This window comes from Panicum virgatum, chromosome 5N (assembly GCF_016808335.1).
Source record: "Panicum virgatum strain AP13 chromosome 5N, P.virgatum_v5, whole genome shotgun sequence".
Lineage (NCBI taxonomy): Eukaryota > Viridiplantae > Streptophyta > Magnoliopsida > Poales > Poaceae > Panicum > Panicum virgatum.
Window position 1 is genome coordinate 9,118,913 of NC_053149.1, and position 25,188 is coordinate 9,144,100.

General features: G+C 44.7%; 1 protein-coding gene, 2 long non-coding RNA genes and 1 pseudogene across 4 annotated transcripts; 2 read left to right on the forward strand and 2 right to left on the reverse strand.

Moving 5' to 3' along the window:
• The first annotated feature begins 1,234 nt into the window (after nt 1–1,234).
• On the forward strand, nt 1,235–1,722 carry LOC120672886. The gene is made up of 3 exons (XR_005674370.1): nt 1,235–1,334; nt 1,424–1,520; nt 1,634–1,722. It is a non-coding gene; the product is annotated as an uncharacterized LOC120672886 (long non-coding RNA).
• Nucleotides 1,723–1,759: 37 nt separating this feature from the next.
• On the forward strand, nt 1,760–3,587 carry LOC120676728. The gene is made up of 4 exons (XR_005675973.1): nt 1,760–1,913; nt 2,004–2,352; nt 2,444–2,754; nt 2,840–3,587. It is a non-coding gene; the product is annotated as an uncharacterized LOC120676728 (long non-coding RNA).
• A 5,034-nt stretch (nt 3,588–8,621) lies between these two features.
• On the reverse strand, nt 8,622–16,806 carry LOC120672929 (annotated as a pseudogene).
• Nucleotides 16,807–17,471: 665 nt separating this feature from the next.
• Nucleotides 17,472–24,795, reverse strand: LOC120676016. Of its 2 annotated transcripts, none has more exons than XM_039957222.1 (12): nt 24,317–24,795; nt 24,037–24,184; nt 23,807–23,958; nt 23,524–23,706; nt 22,936–23,011; nt 22,675–22,752; nt 22,053–22,138; nt 21,240–21,313; nt 20,073–20,118; nt 19,798–19,907; nt 19,076–19,250; nt 17,472–17,942 (listed from the first exon to the last, which is right to left on the reverse strand). In XM_039957222.1, the coding sequence occupies exons 1-12, from the start codon at nt 24,584–24,586 to the stop codon at nt 17,772–17,774; spliced, it is 1,569 nt and encodes a 522-aa protein (XP_039813156.1). In that variant the 5' UTR covers nt 24,587–24,795; the 3' UTR covers nt 17,472–17,771. The 2 variants fall into 2 exon arrangements, with proteins under 2 accessions (XP_039813156.1, XP_039813157.1); XM_039957223.1 differs by having other exon boundaries at nt 17,495–18,196.
• Nucleotides 24,796–25,188: the final 393 nt, after the last annotated feature.

Here is a 25,188-nt window from a genome sequence, read left to right on the forward strand (position 1 = left end):
GTTGTTGATGAGCTGAACGAAATTATGGTAGATAGAGTGCCTGGTGATTGTAAAGAATATAGGAGTTTTGATCAGATCGCAAACTCGATAGAGATGCCATCTGACTACGAACTGTTATACCCACCCGAAGTACTCAACTACATAGTACTCAACAACTACCCGCAGCATTGCCTCTTGCTGAAGGTTGGTATTCCTGTGGTTCTCCTGCGAAACATTGACTAGGCTCAAGGCCTTTGCAATGGAACAAGGCTTCTGATTAGGAGACTAGGCGATCGCATACTAGAAGCTGAAATCATGACTGGAACCCACATTGGTGCGCTGGTAGGGACACCCAGAATAGTGCTCAATGGCACAAGCCCACGTTGGCCTTTCACGTTACAGCGGCGTCAATTTCCCGTTGGAGTTTGCTATGCCATGACAATGAACAAGTGTCAGGGCCAGACGCTAAAACAAATAGGTGTCTATTTACGGGAACCAGTTTTCACTCATGGACAGTTATATGTTGCCATCTCAAGGGTCACATCACGCGAAGGTTTGAAAGTGGTTATCGAAGATGAAAAAGGCGCCGCTGCAGCAACCACTAAAAATATTGTTTATAGGGAAATCTTGGACTCTGTGTAGTTCCTGTCTGCAGATAGTCTGCATATTTTGTCTCCTATGTATATTCTGTAATGTTACCATAATGTGTTGTACAGAAACTCCAGCTGCTCTTTCCAAATATTTCTCAGTGTTCTAAGCCCATGAATGACTTGCCTACGCAGTTTGACTTACACTATGCAGTTATTTCCCATTTTCAGTTCTAACTGTTTTCTGCAAACTGTGAATGTAGGATGGCCTGCATCCCGCTGAAGAAGGTCTGCCTAGATCATTCCCGCTGGAAAGTCACTGTAAGAACAGTTCGGTTTTATGAAAAGTGGACAAATGAATAGCCGCCCAAACTGTCAAGGTTTGAATTCATCATGCTCGATGAGGAGGTATAGTCCGCTATGTGCAGCAGAAATGCTTTTTTTGTAGTTTCCCATGCGCATTTCATTGTATTAGTGCTGAATTTCTATGTTCAGAGTGTGGCCATGGAAGCTGTAATCCCAGCAAAATGGATTGAGGAGCACAGGCCCAGACTTATAGAAGGCAGGGTGTACACAATACACTACTTTGAGGTTTGCAATGCAAGAGCAATCTACCGCCCTATTGATCACCCATACATGGCCCGCTTCACCAAACACACCAGGATCACTCAGGTCAATACAGAACCTCCAAGTTCCCACTCTATGCATGTTCCATCACGCCATTCCTAGTGCTCCGTGCTAGAGTGGGTACCAAAGAATAGATGTCAGGTCTGATATGCTACTTCTATTTCCAGACCACATTGTTTTTGTGCATTCCTCGCATGCTAACACACTGGCCAATGTTTGCCAACTTGCAGATGCTATGGGCCTTTTTACTAAGTGCTCACGTATGACAAAGCAATCAACAAAACATGGAGTGCAATCATTAGTCAATGTTCACATCACAGATGGTAGGTAACCTCGCCCGATTCAGACCATGTTTTTTTATAGACACAAACTTTATGTTGGACTGTGTCCATGAATAGCACTTCATTCTATAATTCCTGCTACAACTTCTTATTTTCTAGAGATACAGCTATACTTACTCTATGGGGTGCGCACGCAGAGAAGTTTGATGCAGAGGTCCTCATAGAAATGAGCAAAAATAATCCTGTCGTCCTTTTTGTTGGTGTCACTTCAAACACTTTTGATGGTATGTAACTTTGCTGTTGTACCAACAATTAACTTGAACTTGCCAACTATCTAAACTTATGATATCAAATAAGGTCGCCTCATGCTTCAGTGCTCCACAACATGCACCTGGTATGTGAATCCTAATCTGCCAGAGGCGTCGCTCCTGCAACAGAGGTAGCTTCCAGAATTATTTGTGAAGCCACTGTAAATCTGTAGCAATACAAAATATGCGAAACACAGCTGATGATTACATGCAAAAAACAGTTTTGGAAGTGCTGCTGGTCAGGCATACTGGATAGGTGAGGAATATGACAATCGTCCACAGACTACAACTGTTGCCGAACTTTCAGCCATCGACAATCCACACGAGGCAGAGGCATGTTTCCCACGCAAAAGAATTAAGTTCATTTTTCTTATTGCAGTACACCGACTGATTGCCACTTCCTTCTAAACAGGGTAACAAGTACAGAGTGACAGCAAGGATAAAGGAATTGGTCCCAAACGAACAGCGGTGGTATTTGGCGTGCAGCAAATGCAATAGGACCACAAGGGCCTATGGAGATATCTACAAATGCTACGACCCTACGTGCACTGGCACAGGCGCCATTCCAAGGTACATAACCGTGATATTCGTTTCCCGTATCACTTCCAATGTCTATGCCATTGAAACTGTGCTGAGTAGACAAAACACTGTCACAACTTAGGTACAAAATTCCTTTCCTTGCAATTGATCCAGAGGCTGGCTCAAGCACCGAAGACAAGCCAATAGAAACTATCTGCTTCGGAGTAGTTGCGGATGAAATGGTCGGATTACCAGCTGACAACCTTATTAGTCTTACCTCAAATGGTCAGGGATATATTCCTGAACAGATCAAAAGAATGTACGATGCCAAGTATGACTTAAGCCTGAGTGTGCCGAGAGGTGCTGTGCGATTTGGAAGAACAACTTTCAGAATTGATGCTTTTATGAGAATTGATGAGGTTGATGAACAAGTGATTCCTGAAGTGCCGCCGGGTATGTGCCTTCCTCTGTTTAGACAACGGTTTTTTGGGTCACTATAAAATGCTGGATACCAAATGAACTTGCATTTTTCCAACAGCGGTCACCAGAGTGCCTGCTTCTGGAGCAGACAACCAACCTTCTGTTTCACTACACACCAGCCAAGGTGACACAACAAAGAAAGATGCCTGTACACTTGCTAAGGTACGACACGGGCTCAATTCAGCACAGCTATGATATGCCTGCTGTCTTTGTAAACTCATAATGGATTAATGGCCTATATAGGATGCCCTGGACAGTGCTGGAATGCTGCCGCCTAACATGCCCGCGGCACCCAAGGTCCACCGTCCTTCCAGACTCCCGCTCCTATGGTTTTCATGGTCAGTGAGCTCACCTCCAGTTGCTAAATTCATAACCAATGCAGGAAAAGCATGTCATTGCTCAGACCAGTACAGGAGGGGGCCTTGAGGATAGTGATTGTGAGAGCAGGTGACTTCTTTCCCATCTCATTTGTAGAATACTTACCATCTGAGAAAAGCTCTTAATTGATTTGTGCTTTTGTTTTTCAGCATGCCTTCGGACAAGAAGCCACGTGCAGCTAGGAAACTATCCATGACCTTCAATGAAGACGATGAGTAGTCAAGCTACCGTGCTAATGTAGAGCAATGCTACAGCTGAGAGTAGTGTGTAACCCATGAACTAAATTGTATGTGAACCTTGTGAGCCAAACTCAGATGGCCAGCAACTCAACCTATCTGATATGCTGCCGTAGTGCCTCTTTTGCGCTCAACTATCTGTAGCATTATATGCCAGGACTGCAGTGTTTGTAATATGGATTTAGAATTTGACTTCTTATTAGTTATGGTCGTAGTGTCGCATAAATGTGCTGCACCGTCGTCATCCTGCACTCGAGAGCCTAGTACTCTATCCAAACAATACATCTGAACTGCTATGGCCCAACCCAGTTACTTTGCAGCCCAGTTCTACCACCATTACCTTGGATTTCCGATTCCCCATACCAGACATACCTGAACTATACCGCCAATAGTATCCTCTGGCCGGTTTTAGCCTTCTGCCTCTCACTGGTCGACACGTCACCGAGCTCCTCACGCACAGCTACAGATAGTGCCATAGCCTTGGATTCCCTGTTCCTCCACAGAGACCATGGAGCACCACCGCCTGCTCAACCCAAAAAAAAGGATGCTCAGGGAGTGGACCATGTGGGGAACAACTGCCATGGAACAGGTACAAATTTTCTTTCTCTTTGCACAACAGATATACCCAAGTACCGTAGACTCTCCAAAGAAACAATGCAGATTTGGTCTTCTCGCTTTCCTTTTGTTGAGCATGCTCGGCATCTACCATGGTAGTATAGAAACATGTAAACTAATCAAAAGAATATGATTTTTCAGATCAAGAACCATGGCGTCACTGGAACAAAGGATGCCCAGGTGCAGCTATCCACCAAAGAATCGCCTGTTGATGACGTTCTTGAGGGTGGACCAGGCAAAGGCGATGTACGTGGCATCTCTAAAGACGTGGTTTCTTTACAGCTGTGCGTACATTGTTCCCTACAGTAATCAGCTGACTTTTTTCATATTAAATGTGTTGACAGAAGGTGTGCAACTCAGACGAAGACACGGCAGACGTAGAGCATTTTGTGCATGCCCCTGTTCTGGTGAAGACAGAGATAGACCACCCAGTACTTCTTGCAGATCTGGAGCACAACATGGGAGCAGATGGATTCAGCAACCTTACCAACAGCAGTAGTCTCCTTCTTTTGATGAACCTATGGAGAAAAAAAAAGGTAATACACTTATTTCCAATTCCCCGAAACCTTAGATCTGCTGCAGCTCTAACTAAGCAAAGCGTCTTGACTCATCTATATGGTTTTGACAGGATCGTTTTTGCTGGGTTGATGGAAAATCGCCCCTTCATCTCTCTGATGATTCTCTCTTCAGCTCGCTAGTCATCATCAGGCCTAAGGTGTACACCCATCTCCTCTATTAAATCCAGCCAAATTTGAACATGTCTCTGAAACCTTTTTGTTCCCACCCTATTCTGATCTTTTTTACACAATAGTAGCAGCAATAGATTGCCATAGAGTATTTATTTGACAACGGTACATGCGCAGTCTTAACAGCCAGGTTCTTTTTTAATAACAAAGATTCATACCTGTTTCTAATCAGGCAAGATAGCACGAAAACTTTCTTTAGCCGCCTCAATATGATATTTGGTAGACAATGCTTGCAGCAATAAATCGCCTTAATTCCACATGCTGCCTGCGCAATCTTATAGCCCAGTTATTTTCCCTGTAAACAATTGTATTTGTTCACGATCAGGAACTATTTTATCCCTGATTCAAACATGCCCTGGTGCGAAAGACCGCTCTAAGCAGGATTTTTATGAACATGCTGACAGTGCCGTGTGACAAATGCCCTTCCATTCCACTCTTTCACAGCACACCAATCTGAATGCCAATACACACAAACTTCAGTGTCTCATGATTGCACACTGCAAACAAAAACAGGAACTGAAACAAATTTGGTATACTATTAATGCAGATGCACGACAGTGTTCATGTCTCTCGACGTCACATCCTCAGCCAGGTTATGGATGCTCTGAAACTCAAAGTGAATGGCTCGGGCTATGACTCAGCCTTGCAAGGCCTCCACATGGAAACAGCATGGATGGATGTTGATCTCCCATGCGGGAACAAGCCCAGAGCAGATTCAACGGCTGTCATCTTTGGTAGTCCACAACCCACTCAAAATGAAGCTGATGAAAGTGCATGCCAAGCAGTCCTAAATTACTATTGTAACGCTAGAGATGTCACCATCGATGACTTCAGTCATAGTGTGCTGAAAATGAAACAAGAAGAACTGGATGCAAGCAAGTTTTTCTGTGGGGCCATGCAGGACAAAGTGGTTCGTCTGGTTTTGGAACGCGATGCCGCGCTTGCTGCTGTTCAAAGCAACAAACAGAACACAGATGTCAAGATCAATGGTCTGAGTGAAACTTTCATCAAGAAGAAACAAGACCAGCTCAACAATGACTTCTTCTATGAGATCCTGCAAGAGGAAGTCAGCAATCTGCTTAAAGACCGCAATACTCAGAAACAGTGCTACAATAGCATGATACATGGGATAGCTGGTATCTGTGACAGTTTTGGTGATTTGCTGCCACTCACAAAGGTCGACACTGATCAGACCATCTCTGAATACAGTGACACTAGATTCATCTACAGCGGTAGCAAAACAGATCCATCTCGCATTGATCAGCTTGCTTTGGCTCTCCTGAAGATCCTGCGTGATGCAATCATCTATGAAACCAAGCACACCGCCACTCCATACTGTACGTTACTGAATTTCTGCTACAGCGTCTGTTTATATAGTTAAGCTGTGCCTCCGCGCTTACGTAATCAATGATCAATTTAATTGTCCTTGCATAAGGAGGTGGATGTTCCGACCATTGTATATACCCGCCTACTACTATTAGTACCTCTGGCTTAGAGCCACAGAGATGGCGACGACCTCTCCATCTGCTGATGGTTTCTTTTGCGTGCTTCACTGTTTAGCACGGCTGACTATGCAACATCATTTTTTGGGCAGTTGCCATTTGCAACACCGGCAACAACATTCTTTTTGGGTGTTCCACCACGACACACCGCCTACAGCACCAAGGCAAAATATGGTTTAGAGGTTCACATGGACTTTGCACACAAAGCTTTAGAAACCAACTTTGGAATCATGTGCATCATCCTACAGCCAGGTCACTCAATGGCCTCCTCACCTGAAGGTAACGCTGGACAACAAGCTGCTCAAGTCTCCAGACTGGTTTCACCTTTGTGTGTTTACCTGAACGAAACTGCTATTAGAGCTGCACTGCATAGCCCGCGTGAGTCAGCAGTAGTGCATATTGTCTCATCGTCACAGCTGTACCTGTTGGATGGGGCAACCAATTTATGAATGAACCTGTATCGTTATTGCTGAACTCTATGCTGCGTGTACTGCTACACGGAATTCAGCTATGGAAGTGCTACTTTATATTGATTATGATGTTTTATATTTCTCGCGAAATTCTATTTACCCTGACACCCAATAAATCACAAAACATCTCATTATATCAAACCTCAGCTTTATATTTCCATTCCACTGGAAACAGCGACCAGAAGTGGAAAAAAAAGCTGATATAGCAAAAGACATGGATGCACATACATAAACTCTCGCATACTGCCAACCACACACGGCCGGCTAAATTCGACAAACCGTTATCAACCATACAAAACATTATTACACCATCTGTTTTAACACACAAACAACTACACCACCTCAATTCTCATCCATGGAGTCGCTGCAAGACTCTTCTAATGCAGCAGTGGCTCTCCAAACATTCTCCTCAGCCCAGCCAGCGGCTCCATAAGCAAGTAGCCCAATGGACGTCCTTGAAAGACCGCCCACGGCATCCATTGTGATCTATTCCAGAGTCTTTCGAACCATGTCCAGCTGATCAATTGATTGAACCCAGCCGGACTTAAGCAACAGATTATTCTTGTGAAGACTTTCGTTCTCTTTTCTTAGATGCTCTGCATCATTGAAGCTGAAATCGTCGACAACAACACCAAAATCACGCTTTGCCGCCAGGATTAGTGCATTCGCAGCAGCCTCCTCTGCTCCGTCCTTAGTCAGCGACGCAAAACCGGTTGCCTCAAGGAGGGTAAGCTCATCAATGTCACCCGCCAGGGGAACAACCACAAAACCCGTTGCCACATAGAGACCATCAACGTTGCTAAATGAATACGAAGGACTGGAACCCTCTAAAGCCTTGATCACATCATTCAGAATCGTACGGCGAGAAACATACACAACAGCGCATCGGCCTACACGGTTGCCAAATCACATCAATTGTGGAACAAATTGAAGCAAGACATATAGCAATTCACCTTCGGATTCCTGAGGCAGATGGCTGGCAATCGCGCCGGCAAGGACCGCCATCACCTGAACGCTGTGACCCTCAATGCCTGCTCAGCACTTCTGGTGTCTCTACGCCAGCAACAAGCGGCCTTCTCTTCTACTGTGCACACAGAAGACCGCCATGCATTAAAACACAGCACTTGCCTTGGGTCCAACGAAACCTGCCAAACAAACCAACCTCCAGCAAACCGCCTCTGTCCCATCCCGGGCATCAAACCGACCTTCACAATTGTGCACAGCGACCAACAAAAGCAACGTGCAGCGACGGCCCAGCCCGCAGAACACAGTGCCACCCCACAGCAACGCTCCGGCCCAAAACAACGGAAACTTTGACCCATAAGTAACACTCAACCCGGCGCAGCGTAGTGCGCGTTTTGCCTAGTTTACTTTATCCCACGTTGACGCAAACACACCTAGCTGAGACCCCTCAAAAAAAAAAAACTAGCTCTGCAAGCAACGAGGTTCCACCGCCACGTGTTCCCGTTAACGTAAACGATAGCTCATTTTCAGGCACACGTCAGCAGAAGCTTCGGAATTTTAATCTTAGCTGTTGCGTTGCTACATGACACACATCCTGACAATTTTTCCGTAATTCAAAAATAGAAAAAAAATCTGAAAAGCCCGGGCACTGCGACCATAGTTCTAAATAGCGGAGTATAGTTTCAGCTATAACGAGAATCTAGTACAGTTAAATTTTATAATCCGCTATTTAAAACATTGACTGCAACACAACGACCTCGATCAAGGAGTGGTAAAAGATTTTAAATTTTAATTTATATAATTTAAGAGCCGAGCAATGTAAGCGACGGGCTCTATTTTTTATATAAAAATATATAAGAAAAAAGTTGGATCGTTAAGAAACTACTAGATCATAATCTATTACCACCACTACCTCATCTCGTCTCACTCTCACCCGAAGCCCAGGACCTTGGGCGCCAGCCGGAGCAGCGGCTCGAGCGTGTCGGGCATGAACTTGCGCGCGAACAGGTAGCGCACCCCGCTCGCGGCGTCCCCGTACGCGCTGCAGTTGGCCCCCGCGCGCTCCCCGCTCCTGATCTCCCCGATGAGCCCCGCCGTGACCTCCTCCGCCCGGTGCGCGTGCGGGTGGAACCCCGTCCGCCGCCGCCGGTCCCAGTCCGCGAACGTGAGCGTCCGGTTGGCGCCCCGCGGCCACGCCAGCACGCTCAGCAGCGTCGGCAGGTAGTGCTCGTCCATGAGGCAGGCCCGCCGCCCGGCGCAGTGGTCCCGGAACGTCGGGTAGTAGGTGCCGTCGGAGACCACCTCCAGCGCCAGGTCCCGGTCCACCTCGAACCACTGCGCCCCCTTGCGCCACCGCGCGGCGGTGATGTTGTGGGGCGCCGCGAACACCGCGTCGTGGCGCGCCGGGGTCACGATCGCCTCCACGAAGCTCGTGTCGGTGGCGGCGAGCACGGCGTGCACGGTGGTGAAGTTGTAGAGCGGGATGCACGACTCGGAGAGCAGCACGAAGCGCTCGTTGCCCAGGTCCAGGAGCGCGTTCGCCAGCAGCCGCCGCTCCGCCGCCACCAGGGTGGCAGGGTGATGTCTCCCCACATCGTTTTCTGCATGCACATATATATATATATAAAGTTCGTTGCCTTGAAAGTGAAGCGTGAGATCGACGACGAGAAGACGTGTGCTCAGACTGCTGCTCCAGTCTACGATTGATTATTATTACCTGGCTAGGGATCGTGCGGCGGTAGAAGACGGAGTCCTCCGGTGGCGAGCCGGTGTAGGAGGGATCGGTGTGCACGTAGATGGAGTAGAGCCCCTCGTGCCCTGCGAAGAACTTCTCCCACAGCGGCCGCAGCGGCAGGTCCCCTCTCGCCAGGAATAAGAAGGCAACCTTGGGCACGCGGTGGTACGGCGAGCTCTGGACCTTGGGCGTCATGGATGTTGGTGATATGCCCAAGAGCCCATCATCACAATACGGTTTAAAGACCCAAGAGGATATTGATCCAAGAGGGATTAGTGTTACTAATGGGCCTATGAGATAGAAGCCCATTAGTACGCCCTATATATACGAGGGAGGGGCTAGGGGGGCAAAACCTGAGAGCTGCGCCACCTCCTAGCCGCCGCCCCTCCCTCTCTCTCGGCCGCCGTCCATGCCGTGCGTGCGGTGCTAGCACACCGACGCCCAGCGTTTCATCCCCGTACGTGTGGACTCCGTGGAGGCGCTGCTGCGACTGCTGCGCTGATCGGCTGCTGGGATCAAGTACGAGGAGCTCGGTTCGTGGGACGTGATCGACTACTTCCTCTACATCGACGCGCGACTTCTTCCGCTGCACTGCGCGTCTAGTGGTAACGATCTATGATCTTCTACTCGCAAGTATCTTGGGTATATGCGGTAGTGATGCTAGCGTAGCCTACCCGTTTCGCTACAGTGCGGGACCGCCGTTGCTTTCTCGCTGTAGCGGCTTCCTAAACGCTACTTTGGTAGCACACGTCGTACGCCCAACTTGTTTTTGCAGGGTGTGATGTGAATGGTATGGCCTCAATGTCATGTGATGATGTATGTGATGATTTGTGCGGCCTGCGTGTCACAAGTTAACACAACCGGGTTGAGGTTGCACCATTATTGTATAACGACCTGCGTGTCGACTTGTGATGTTTGAATCCTCATGTAATTATTTCACTAGCTATTAGATGTAGTAGCTTAGTATTTTTTCATGGAGGCTTCAATCATGATGGCGATGATGATCACCACAAGACAGGACGGATGGCAATGGAGGTCACCTTGGAGCCATGGCGATGGAGCCCATTGTGATGCAAGAGGCCATACTATTCACAATATAATATGATTATATGCCTGTGATGTTTATTTTCCTGTCATACTATTCTTTCATGCTTTTACATATGGTGGATTCTTTAATCATGATAGAATAGCTTCCCTCAGAAAAGGTTGAGTTTTTGATGCCTTTTACCAATAGCTGCACCTATAAATTTTGATCGTTGTGTGGTAGGTTTACCAAAGTAGAGTACCCTCAGCTATCACTTTTGTATAGGGTGGATGTCGGACATTCACAAGCATAGTATTGGTTTACTCAGCAAAGCTATCAAAACAGTTTTGGGCTTTAAGGCATAGGGTTGGGGCCGGGGCATTGTATGCCACCCAACAAACAAGAGTCGCATAGAGATGTGATTAGTAATTTGTTACTTACCTGTATCACTACTTTTTTAGCCTTGATGCTAAAGCTCACTAGAATTTTAGTGATTATGGATCTTGAACCACTATATGTCATTAGAGGGAAGATGACTTTGATATAGTAGGTTGTCTTTTGTTAAATCAGTTAATGAAAGTCTTTACATAAACTTAGTGCTGAAATCTTGCTTTACTTTAATATTGTAGATCATGTCTGCCAGTAACAATTCCGCTTTCAATTTGCGTTCTGTTCTTGAGAAAGAAAAATTGAATGGAACAAACTTTATTGATTGGTACCGCAACCTGAGAATTGTTCTCAGGCAAGAGAAAAAAGAGTATGTTCTTGAGCAGCCATATCCTGATGATCTCCCTGACAATGCAACTGCTGCTGATCGCAGAGCTTATGAGAAGCACTGCAATGACTCACTTGATGTCAGCTGTCTGATGCTCGCCACCATGTCCCCTGATTTGCAGAAGCAGTATGAGCATGCGGATACTCATACCATGATCGAGGGGCTGCGTGGGATGTTTCAGAACCAAGCCAGGACTGAGAGGTTCAATATCTCAAAGTCCTTGTTTGCGTGCAAGCTGGCAGAAGGTAGCCCGGTCAGTCCTCATGTGATCAAAATGATTGGTTACATTGAGACTTTGGACAGAATTGGTTCTGAACTTCACCAAGACTTGGCTACTGATGTTATTCTCCAGTTGCTCCTGGCGAGCTATGAGCCTTTTATCATGAACTTTCAGATGAATGGCTTGGATAAAACATTGAGTGAGTTGCATGGGATGCTAAAGACAACAGAGGATAGCATTAAGAAGAATCCCAATCATGTGATGATGATTCAGAAGGGGAACAAAAAGAGGAAGCGTTGGACGCCTCCTAATCCCAAAGGTAAAGGCAAGGAAAAGAGTTTCAGTGGTGAGTCCTCGGGCTCTAAGCTAAAGCCAGCACCTAAGGCCAAATCTGGCCCTACTTCTGAGGATGAATGCTTCCACTGTCATGAAAAGGGACATTGGTCTAGGAACTGCAAGAAGTACTAGGAAGAAAAGAAGAAGAAGAAGAGAAGTGAGACTTCCACTTCAGGTATAAATGTTATAGAAATTAATATTGCATTATGTTCCAGTGAATCATGGGTATTTGATACTGGATCGATGATTCACACTTGCAAATCGTTGCAGGGTCTAAGTGAGACTAGAAGATTTGCAAGAGGCGAGTTGGACGTTCGTGTCGGCAATGGCGCAAAAGTTGCGGTGTTGGCGGTCGGCACCTACCACTTGTCTCTACCCTCCGGATTAGTTTTGGAATTAAATAATTGTTATTGCATTCCTGCTTTGAGCAAGAACATTATTTCTTCTTCATGTTTGGAAGAAGTAGGTGATTTTAAGATTGTAATAGAGAACAAACGTTTTTCTATCTTTTGCAATGGTATTTTTTATGCTCATTGTCCGTTGGTGAATGGATTATATGTTCTTGATCTTGAGGATAAATCTATCTGTAACATTAATACTAAGAGGCTTAGACCAAATGATTTGAATCCCACTTTTATTTGGCATTGTCGCTTAGGTCATATAAATGAGAAGCGCATTGAACAACTCCATAAAGATGGATTGTTAAGCTCATTTGATTTTGAATCATTTGACACATGTGAGTCTTATTTGCTTGGAAAGATGACCAAAGCGTCTTTCACTGGTCAGAGTGAGAGGGCGAGTGACTTGTACATACCGATGTATGTGGACCAATGAGCTCAATAGCCAGAGGTGGTTTTTAGTACTTCATTACTTTCACTGATGACTTTAGTAGATATGGCTATATCTACTTAATGAGGCACAAGTCTGAATCATTTGAAAAGTTCAAAGAATTTCAGAATGAAGTACAAAATCAATTTGGCAAGACAATTAAATTTCTGCGATCTGATCGTGGAGGAGAATATTTGAGCCTTGAATTTGGTGATCATTTGAAGCAATGTGGAATTATTCCGCAGCTAACTCCGCCCGGAACGCCTCAATGGAATGGGGTATCCGAACGGAGGAACCGAACCTTGTTGGACATGGTTAGGTCCATGATGAGCCAAGCTGATCTTCCATTGTCATTTTGGGGTTATGCTCTTGAAACTGCTGCGTTCACACTGAATAGGGTTCCAAGTAAGTCTGTTGAGAAAACACCATATGGGATATGGACTGGGAAGCGTCCCGGATTATCTTTTCTCAAAGTTTGGGGGTGTGAGGCTTATGTCAAACGTTTGATGTCAGATAAGCTCACTCCAAAGTCAGACAAATGCTTCTTTGTGGGGTATCCTAGGGAAACCAAAGGATATTATTTTTACAATAAGGCGGAAGGCAAAGTGTCGCTCGCAATGGTGTTTTCTTAGAAAAGGAGTTTCTCTCAAAAGGATTTAGTGGGAGCAAGGTGCAACTTGAAGAAATTCAGAAAACACCCGAAACTGTTTCAGCACCCACTGAAGATCCACGGGATGTGCAAGATGTTGCACAACCCGTAGTTGAGGCACCAGCCCCACGAAGGTCTATAAGGGCACGTCGCGCTACTGACAAGCTCAACCTCCTTATTACGGAGGAGCGCCACGTATTATTGATGGAAAATGATGAGCCCTTGACCTACAAAGAAGCAATGATGGGACCCGACTCCGACAAATGGCTTGAAGCCATGGAATCCGAGTTAAAATCCATGCATGATAATCAAGTTTGAAACTTGGTCGATCAGATTGACAGTGTAAGACCTGTCGACTGTAAGTGGATTTTTTTTAAAAAAATTAGACATAGATGGAAATGTTCACATCTATAAGGCACGATTGGTGGCGAAAGGTTTCCGACCAATTCAAGGTGTTGACTATGAGGAAACCTTTTTGCCTGTCGCAATGCTAAAGTCTGTTCGGATTCTCCTAGCAATTGCCGCATATTATGACTATGAGATATGGCAAATGGATGTCAAAACCGCTTTTCTTAATGGACATCTAAGTGAGGATGTGTATATGACACAGCCTGAAGGTTTTGTCGATCCTAAAAATGCTGGGAAAATATGTAAGCTTCAGAGGTCCATCTATGGATTGAAGCAAGCATCTCGGAGTTGGAATATTCATTTTGATGAAGTTGTCAAAGGGTTTGGTTTCATCAAGAATGAAGATGAGCCTTGTGTTTACAAAAAGGCTAGTGGGAGCGCACTTGTGTTTCTGGTCCTATACGTGGATGACATATTATTGATCGGAAATGATATTCCAATGCTTGAAGCCGTTAAAACCTCATTGAAAAGGAGTTTTTCGATGAAGGATTTAGAAGAGGCGGCTTACATTCTGGGTATTAGGATCTATAGAGATAGATCAAAAAGGCTAATTGGATTAAGCCAAGACACATACATTGACAAGATATTGAATCGGTTCAATATGTAAGATTCCAAGAAAGGTTTCTTGCCAATGTCACATGGCATTGCTCTAAGCAAGAGTCAGTGTGCTACGACACCTGATGAGCAAAAGAGGATGAGTACGATTTCTTATGCTTTAGCCATAGGGTCGATCATGTATGCTATGCTTTGCACGCGCCCAGATGTTTCCTTTGCTCTAAGTGTTACGAGCAGGTATCAGTCAGATTTCGGTGAAGCTCACTGGACAATTGTAAAGAGTATCCTTAAGTACTTGAGAAGAACTAAGGATATGTTCCTAATATTTGGAGGCGAAGATGAGCTCCTTGTAAAGGGTTACACCGATGCTAGTTTTCAAACAGACAAAGATGACTCCAAATCGCAATCCGGTTTTGTTTTCTGCCTCAATGGTGGGGCAGTGAGCTGGAAGAGTTCCAAGCAAGATACGGTGGCTGATTCGACGACAGAGGCCGAGTATATTGCAGCTTCCGAAGCTGCAAAAGAAGCTGTTTGGATCAGAAAGTTTGTTTCTGACTTGGGTGTTGTTCCTAGTGCGTCCAGTCCAGTGGACCTCTATTGTGATAATAGTGGTGCCGTTGCACTAGCAAAGGAGCCTAGAACAACTAAGAAGTCCAGACATATACTGCGGAAGTATCACCTCATCCGTAACTTTGTTGAGAGAGGTGATGTGAAGGTTTGCAAGGTGCACACGGATTCAAACGTTGCTGATCCGTTGACGAAGCCTCTCCCACAACCAAAGCATGAGGCGCACATGAGATCTACGGGTATTAGATACTTACATCAGTGATTCTAGTGTGCGTGGGAGATTTTTGTGTCATGAGTATGTTTATGTAATGATAAATAATTGTTATTTGTTCCATGAATGATTATTTTTACATTGATTATCAAGTATGTGACTTGTTCGTGAAACTCTTTGTTGACAATGATATGATTCTAAATTATCCCAAGTTTATGTCGTTGTGTGGGACAACAACGACGTTGAGACTAGCACATGCATTAATTGATGATCATGTTTCACGGATCATGGATATGGAGATATCGGATTAATGATGTGGACATATGTTGGTGAACATGGTGTTGGATTGACCCACTCCAAGACAATGTTGGGATTGTTATTTTGTATGTGCCATCAGTTGTTCTTGAGTGTTATACCTACTGGATCCTTAGACCTGAGATCGCCATTGTTTCTCACTGTGTGTAGTGGTGCATCTTGGGGCTGCTAAACGCTACTCCGTGACCGGGTAGTTACAAAAGTAGCTTACAGGTGTGTCATGAAACATGGAATGGGATGTGAGTGGATCAAGATGGAATTTGCCCCTCCTAGATAACGGGAGAGATATCTCTGGGCCCCTCGAGATAGTTGGATTTGAAAGTGCATGGCCATGCCAAAGTGATTAAAGATTTAATCATGATGACTAAATGTTAGTTATGAATAGAATCCACTATTAGATCGAGAGAACGGTCGAGCTATCACAAAGGTGGCACGCATCTCGCTTTGAGCTTGACTGGTATCGTGTGGCAAAGGGATCGGTGTATGAGTATATCTATGGTTCGGCCGATATGATCTTTATGTGTATTTGTGAGTCACTATGCCTTGCTAGGTGCCGCTATTGACTTGTGATTCGGAAATGATTTCCGATCACGACCACCTACACATGAACCTAACGGGTCACACACTTAAGGGGTTTGAAATGTTGGAAAGCTTGCATGTATGATTGTCTCTAGTGCAAGTGGGAGATTGTTGGTGATATGCCCAAGAGCCCATCATCACAATACGGTTTAAAGGCCAAAGAGGATATTGATCCAAGAGGGATTAGGGTTACTAATGGGCCTATGAGATAGAAGCTCATTAGTATGCCCTATATATACGAGGGAGGGGCTAGGGGGCAAAACCTGAGAGCTGTGCCACCTCCTAGCCGCCGCCCCTCCCTCTCTCTCGGCCGCCGCCCATGGCGTGCGTGCGGTTCTAGCACACCGACGCCCGGCGTTTGATCCCCGTACGTGTGGACTCGTGGGGGCGCTGCTGCGACTGCTGCGCTGATCGGCTGCTGGGATCAAGTACGAGGAGCTCGGTTCGTGGGACGTGATCGACTACTTCCTCTACATCGACGCGCGACTTCTTCCGCTGCACTGCGCGTCTAGTGGTAACGATCTATGATCTTCTACTCGCAAGTATCTTGGGTATATGCGGTAGTGATGCTAGCGTAGCCTACCCGTTTATCTACAATGGACGCCCACCAGAGCAGCTCCTCGTCGGTCATGTTGTGCGTCACGGTGTTCGGCGCCAGGAAGCGTATCGGCCCCGCTTGCGGGTTCATCGTCGGTGATGGTGGCGGCGGAGGTGGTGATGGAGCAGCCGGTGGTGGCGACGGCGCAGGAGATGAGGGCAATGGCCCAACGAAAGGGAGGTAGAAGTTTGGGAAGTTGTAGGTCATGCCGAAGACAAAACCCAAGGAGAAGAGGAGAAGCATGGGTACCACATTGAGGAGCTTCCCGGCTGTGCGAGACGCCGCAGCCGGCATGGTTTTCTTTGTGTCGTTCATGGCTCGGCCGCTCGTGGCATGACTGGGAGAGAAAGACAGCTGCTCTCCCGACCTCTGCTACTCCACTGCCTCAACGAGATCGAACCTCTACCATTAATACACGCGCTCCCACAGCTCCAGCTTTGCTTGCTCTGCAGATTATTAGTGATGGCTTCTACCTGAAAAAGCTATTCCGTATTAGCGATCACGAACTCTTTTTTTTTCATTATCAGTAGGGGATATGTCGGAAGCAATCAACCGATCGCACGTTGCTCCTTTGCTTCCGGTATGAATTACCCGTGGAAAACATAGCTGCAGATTCTCATGTTCGTTATGCATAGACGTTGCTCCTTGGGAGAAACAAATGCCGATTCTTTTGTATTGTGTTGCCAATCAGGTGTGCATACACAGCAAAAATACTGATCGAGAGGTACAATTGGAGCTAAAATCTGTGCACTGAAGAAACGCATCTGATGTTTAAATTATCATTCAATTTCTCGGTCGAAGGGAAAAGGTAGAAACAACCTGGAGTGGCAACAGAGAAACTCTGGAGTGACACGGCCATGCGTGGGAGTGACAACAGGCCTGCTCTTAGCCTTTTTATATTTGTCCAGGTCAACGTATTCACGGTAACAAGACGGCACAAGACTGAAGAAAGTGAAGATTCTCATTTTCGAGTATGCCACTTCGGACCAACGCTAAAGGTGACTAGTCGGATAGGCGATCGATCGTGAGCTGTAAGAGCTATGCAATTCAGATTCAGTACAATTTGGATGAAAACCCTAGCAATTCATATCCTAATCCCACACTTTCCAAGCCCTAATCTGAGCACTTTCCTTGTGTATAGATGTGGCAAAGTTCACCCACACAAACGCAGGCCAACAATTTTGGCAATTCAGCATTCCACTCAACATAATGGTAGCAGCAGAATCTTAGGGAGAGAAAAAATGACGTGCATGTAGCTGGAAATTACCGACCAACAGAATCTATGATTGCTTGCCCCTGCTCCTACTGAGAGCGCAAGCAATTGCCAGACCACCAGCAAGGGCACTTGCCGCAAGGATAGCTGGGGAGCTATTGGATTGCACATACGCCACCGCCCAACGGAATATGAAATGCACTCCACAGCTCGCCTTAAAATTCTCCAATGAGAAGTCCTGCATATGTTGCAGTGGTTAATCATGCAATTGTAGTCTAATAATATTAACCCTGGTTCCCAATCTACATACATAATGGATTACAAGAATTGGTTTCCCATGATTGTGTTATTCATCGTAAAATGGCAAACAAGAGCAGCTGAAATGGAATCAAAACTCAAAATTGAGAATTCGAATTTCCTTCTCATACATGGCCATCAAAGGCTAGAGAGAAAATCATCAGAACTTTGACTGAACATTTCCAAGGAGAAATCCTGCATGATGATCCCCAAAATAATCTTGATTAAACTAAGTAACTGTTAACACGATTGAACAATTAGTTCTAGCAAGAACCAAGAAGGTATAGGTTAAATGTGGAAAATATAACTTCACTTTTTGTGAATGAGGTAAAACGTAACTTGACAAATCATCTAATGGAAGCTAGCAGTATTATATAATCTATCAACTGTACAAACTCATCGATCCACGGGATATGTTTGGCCAGTTGTTTTAGTTCTGTTTCAAGAGCATAGGAGTTCTTGTATTCTGTTGTAAAAGAAGATCTTGTATAGTTGGTTTGGGACGAGCATATCTCCAGGGGTCTGTATGTTGTACTCTCCCGTGCTGTTTTTGGCACAACATATAACATGCAGCCATCGCGCACCCTCGAGCAGGAGCGATGTTCACCCATGCTTATAGTGTCTCTGGTTTTTCACGAGCATAAACTATAGTAGTGAAAGCCGCATACTCACAGTTACGGTTGATTGCACTTTCCAGTATACCTCTTTGCAGTGGTGCAGAGTTAATTCTTTCCCTATAAGGAATACCTTGTACTACGATGGCAATATGTGTATTGGTTGAATAACTTGCAAAAATGGGTCAGGCACAGCTTTAAGATTGCAAAATGCAAACCAACCCTAGTCTCATCTACAATGAGAAACTCTAGCCCAATCATGTGGCTCCAAATTAACAATATTCACGTGTACAACTATCTATTTGGCTAAATTTCCGGCAGTATGTTCCCTACACTATATAGATCATGTACATTTTTACGAGATCAAAAGGACAGTATTCAGAAATCTGATACGTCTTTGTCTTCATTAAGGCATTTAGGGGAAAGATGACTCTCAAAATGCAATGTTTCGAACACGCACCTTGGGCAGTTTATGTTGGGAGTTCAGATGATCAACATGAAGGCGAACATTGAAAGAAGCAGGGATCCACAACTTCCTGTCTACATCACTGTAAGTCTTCGATACTACTTCAAACAGAGTTTGCGCTCCATTCTCTATGGTCTTCAGAATGGAGGCTTCTCTAGACCTTCGATTCCTGAAAGTAGTAAAACCAGTGTTACATGGACACGGGTGCGGGTGTCGGTGTCCGACTCGGGTGCGGGTGTCCGATTCGTTAGAATTTTTGGGGACACAACAAATAACACTTGGAATCCGACACGGGTGCGGGGTATCCGACTCGGCAAAAAAATTAAGACACGGGTGTCTGGGTAACACAGAGTAAAACAAAGATTGAATCAGAATGTCCGCAGAGTCTTGAAAAGTGACAAACCATCTACAGTAATGAAAAAAAAAGAAATGATGTAGCTGTATATACCCATATGTGCTCTACATGTACAAGTGCAAAAAAATTACACAGTTGAATTTCCCATTATTAATATAAAAACCCTTTACATGGGTAAGAACTAAGAAGTAAACATGCTGCATTTGAATTAATTAAAAAACAATAATAATTTTAACCATGGAACTTGTAACGACTGTATATAGCCTGCAGAATAACACGATCCAGGCTTCTGTAGAATGTGGGAAGTAACATAGTTCCGTTTTCTTAAAAAAAGTATGCACATATTATTAGTTTGCCAAACCTGAGGTATCCACAGAGCATATGCTTGGGCCATAGGTTGATCCTTCCATGCATTGGAATTATGACATGTGGTGATAGGTCTAAGAATTTGTACGTGGTTTCAAAGTAATCCTGCAGATTTCAAACCGAAACACTGTTATAGAGCACTATTTTGGAGGGTCTTGTGCATGAAGAAGGGGGCACATATCCCTCAAGTTACACAAACTTCTGTAAGCCTGTAAAGCAATGCAACGCTATTATAACCTTCCATGTTCCAAAAAAGGGAATTGCAATTACCTTCATGTTGCCACCACTTCTACTGTCCAATGTTGCACTTCCATGCCTGCAAATGGTTTAAAAATTGAAAAAACAAATAAGCAGCCAACTGAGCAAACACAACTCATTGAAGTTTAGACTACATAAGATTTTTTTCCCATAAGAGAAGGAGAGTACGGAGAGTACATAGAGTATTAAAGTTGACTGGTACCACTTCGTGTCAAAGATTAACATGTTCGTCTTTACTATGGTTTAATATATAACCATTTCTTGATAGTGTTTCAGTAAGTGGCAAAGGAATGCAATATTGCTTGCTACAGCACAGGAGATCAGTCAAATCAGTTTGCGTCTTCAGGGGAAAATTTTAAGTTCCAAATAGACAAATGAAAAACAGGCATCTACCACTCCTGCAAAATTTCAGCACTTCCAAACGTCAACAGAAGTTTGGTTCAGGTTCTTTTCCTTAAAAACACTGCATTTTAGTAAGAAGAAAAAAAAATCAGCAAAGGTGTACTGCAAGGTTGTGCATAGCATAGGCATCTGGGCATGTGTTTTTCTTTTCCAATGTGATCTTGAAATGGAAGAAACTGTGACATTAAGTATTTGGCTAACAAGTTAGCATCTTAAAGGTGATCCCATAATTACTGTAAGCAATAGAGATTGCAGGGAAATAAGGAAATAATGGATTGATTGATAGAGGTGCCCTAGGGTGTACATATATAGGGCAGGGAACCCTAAGAGGTTTATGGAAACAACACCATCAGTGGGATCCGGAGGGGGGGTGCGCAGCCGATGGGGCGCGCGGTGCAGCCTAGGTGTGGCGCGCGATGGCAGCAGAAGGAGCAGGGATCAAAACACCTAACTCGTGATACCATGTAAGCAATAGAGATTGCAAGGAAATAATGGATTGATTGATAGAGGTGCAAAAGGATGTACATATATAGGGCAGAGAACCCTAAGAGGTTTATGGAAACAACACCATCAGTGGGATCCCTGCCCCCCCCCCCCCATCTATCGTATCAGGGTGGTGGCGCACACAGCCAGGAAGGCTGGCGCCTAAGTCCAGCTGAGGCCCATTAGGGCCCGCTAACCATAACCCTGAATGCCTTGCTAACAATTACAGTTGACTTCACACTGGAACATCACACATGCCTTCTGTGCTAGTACTTATAAGCTGAACATACTTACCCTACGCAATGATCTCCAACAATTAATGTATTGGTATTAACATGGAGAAGCCCCACATGACCATCAGTATGACCCTAGGATTCAATTACAGTAATGAATCAAGGACCAAAATAGAATACATAGAAATAGAATATACGAGCGATACACTGCTATAGTATTTATGAAATAATAAAACTATCTAAAAATCACCAGAGAATGTTTCGTCAAATTAATTCAACTTATGCTTCGGTCTAATTGACAAAGGAAAAAATGAACTCAAATGCATTTGATACGAGTTTCATTGAATTCCACAAAGAGCAAATTTACATCATTTTCATCAATAGAGTTCGGTATGAAAAATGAGTCATGTAAGAATTGACAATAGTTGGAATTAAGATCACATCAGGAAATAGCTTAACTCCCAAAATCTGAACGAAATAACATATGTTTCTTCTGTGACTCCTCATAGTAAGTTCCATACAATTAGCAGGAACGTATATAAAAGAATATCCAAATATATTAAGTTTGTACAAGACATGTCCTAGTTTTGCTAATATTTTTGCCTCTGGAAATTGAAGAGAAATGTTTGCTAGCAACCAAGCATTACATATATTACTTTCAACTGCTACAGACCATTTTTATAGCTTGATGTTCTTGAGTTAGGCTGTAAAATAGATCATGTTAGGCAAATAAGTTGAGTTATTGAGAAACTTTCCAGTGACTGAATGCATTTGTTGAGAGATCCATGGAGAATTATCATCAGCAAGTACATAGATATAAATTTTGTTGGCATAAAAATGGGAGAACAATTCTGCAAGCAATGCACTGACTTACAGGAGCATAAATAACTTGTAGTTCTTGGTCACCTATGCATATCTTTTCACCACCGGTTACTGCAGTGTAGTGAATCTGCCAATTTCCTATACATCATGGGAATCACACATTGAGATGCATCGAAGATGGGTATGGATAACACAAACAGTCCAAGAAAAGTATTATGTATGAGCTAAACCACACACACGCCTGTGTATGGGCAACACATATTTCTTAAGTTAGTGAAATGACAGTGTCAGTCTAAATTGATACACAACACTAAATTATTATATAGCTATTATCGTTTAGGAAAACCTGAAGTAGTACGAACAATATCATGCTAAACATTTAGATGTACCAAAGACTATTCGATTGATTTCCTATATTCGCATCAAGCTGTCAAGTTCTAAGTACGATTTACTTGTGGTGATCTGGAATGTATAACTAAGTTGAGGTGCCAGATTTGTAGTTGGTTTGACAGCAACAAAGACATTTTTTTTTTCAATTGCCAGATACAGTTTATCAAGTATCATGCTTCCCAACTGATTTTAGAACTTTAGAAATAGGAAGATGAATACATTTCCGCCACAATGATGATAAGTTTTACAATAACAAAATGAGATGAACAGATTTAGCTTATCACCTTTCCCAATGCGGTTCATTGTGTTTTCGTGAGTCAGAAGAACAGCATCAGGATTGCATCTCTGAACGACGGAAAGGCCTACAATTTCAAACCAAAATGGATTCACTTTCTTTTCATGGACAGGATGGACAGCAGGTCTGGCAGTAATGAGTACAACAAACACTATTACATGATAAATATTTCACCACCTTGATTTGATGATCCCACATATGCGATATAAAAGAACTAACGAAATGCTGACTAAAACATTTCTCACCATACCCTCAATGTGATCATGATGATGATGTGTGACAAGGACTAATAACTTTTTTGGAAGTGAATCGACGAGATCTGCAAGCTGAACATGATAAAGAATGTAATATTCAATAGAATGGGAGAACCGGTACATGCAAATGGATGGCTTCTACTCAAAATAGAATTCTAGTAAACACTGCAAATTGCAGCCCTGCAACTGTGTAGGCAATGTTATCTATAAAAGCAATCGGTACATTTTGAAAAGCTAATGTTCTAGCAAGAAGTCCCCTAATGAATTTGGACCCAGTGCCATCATTTCTTTTTTGTTAATTGTAATGTGATAGTACATAAATAATCAGGCAAAAGCACTTCTGTTATGAAGAAGACAGTGCCAGTATTCAGTAACTTAAGTACTATAGTTCTATTGTGGAAGGAACTGAAGCAAATGAATAAGAGGAATCACCCTCTGAAACTCTACAATGATCCACTCAGAATAATTAAAGTAAACAAATCCAAGTAAGAAAATGCAATTCACAAGATAATTAAGTGAAAGATACTTCATGAATATCCATTGTTTTTTTTAATAAGAAGACAATCTGATGAAATTGCTCTTACCTCTGCATGAACCTGAGAGCTGCATCCAGGATCTAACAGTAGAGCATCCCCACAAGCAAAAAAGTCAGAACATGTAGATCCACCAGAAGCATTGGTTGCTCGTACTACCACAAGATTAGTTGTGCGGAATGGCTGCAATGTCTTGCTCTTCATCGGTACAAGAGTTATTCCAGGTGGGTACTCCTATTGAAAATTCATATTAGGAAATGGCAAGCATTTCACTTCTGGTATCATAATTATCTCTATTCTATGAACGAACTTAAGGAAGCAAAACCGTAGCTACCTGGGAGGGCAATGCAGGGACAGCCGTGCTGTTTGATGACAGCTCAGAATTAAGAAGTCCAATATATGCATACTGCCCTATGCGATCGCTACCGGGCTTCGCTTCAGAAAGCAGCCCCAATGCACACTCCTTGGTCATCCATTTACATGACTCTGCCACGTACAAGGCACAACACACAACGGTTAAGCAATTTATACTAGTCAGAAACACTAAAACTTTAAGCATCTCACCTGGTAGAGCATCCAATTTCGACAACAGCGACCCGATGAGGAACACCGTCTTGACGCCAGCGTCCGGGCCAAACTCTGCTTCCTCCACGTACTTCAGGAGCCGCCACTCCCCACGCATCCCCTCAGGCAAGCCAAATCGGTCAAAAATCTGACGAGAAGCAACAGTTACATTTGTCAAATTCGATGCAATGACAGCCAGCCTCCAAAAATTACCGGTCGAATCGAAGAGACTTGGAGGAAAAAAAAGGCAATAACTGCTTAGGCTATAGGGGTAGCTCACCTGATCGAGGGCGGCGGACACGTCGAAGCGTGAGAGGTCGAGGCCTGCGACGGAGTCCGCACCGGCGATGGCCACCTCCGACCGGGGCTCCCCCGCGACGGGCTCGAGAGGCGCGGACGGGAGGTCGTAGAGGTCGCTGTCGACGAAGCGCCGGTAGTCCTCCCCCTCCTCCGCGGGCGGGGACGGCGGGCGCGGCTGCCGGACGACGAGGAACTCGCCCGTCGAGGGGATCGTGATCGCCGCCGCGAGACGGTAGGACGGGGAGCCCATCTCCTCCGAGGCGCGCTGCTGTGCTCCGACAGGTGTTATGGTCTGCAGTTCAGCACAGGAAGGAGTAGTTGATGTTGAGGAGCGGTAGGTTGCAGGGCTTTGGCGAGCTGCCTAGCTTCATCCGCTTCCAAAGACGCCGGACGGGGCGAGCGATGGCAGCAGACAGGGACCGGCGTGCTCGGCTGGCTTTCCGTGCGAGTAATGTCGCGCGTAGGAAGGACGATCGGGAGCAGTTCAGGTTTTACATCCACATTTTTTTTAAGCACGCAAGAGGAATCATTTAAGAACCACATTTTTTTTAAGCATGCAAGAGAAATCATTTAAGAACTCAATTGGGCACCCACGCTGACCGCACGCTCAACACAAATGGGCTGCCGGAAAATCCGAAAATACACCTGCCGGGATTTACACACGCACACACACCACACACCTGTACACAAGCACACACGCACCCCTCTGGGATAAACCCGGTGCGCACCCGGAAATTCAACCCCGACGGGGCTCGAACCCGGGCGGGCAGCGCGGCCACTGCCGCCGCTAGCCAACGGACCTTTGGTCCGTTCGCTACATCCACATCTGCCAAAGGCATGTGCAACAAGAAC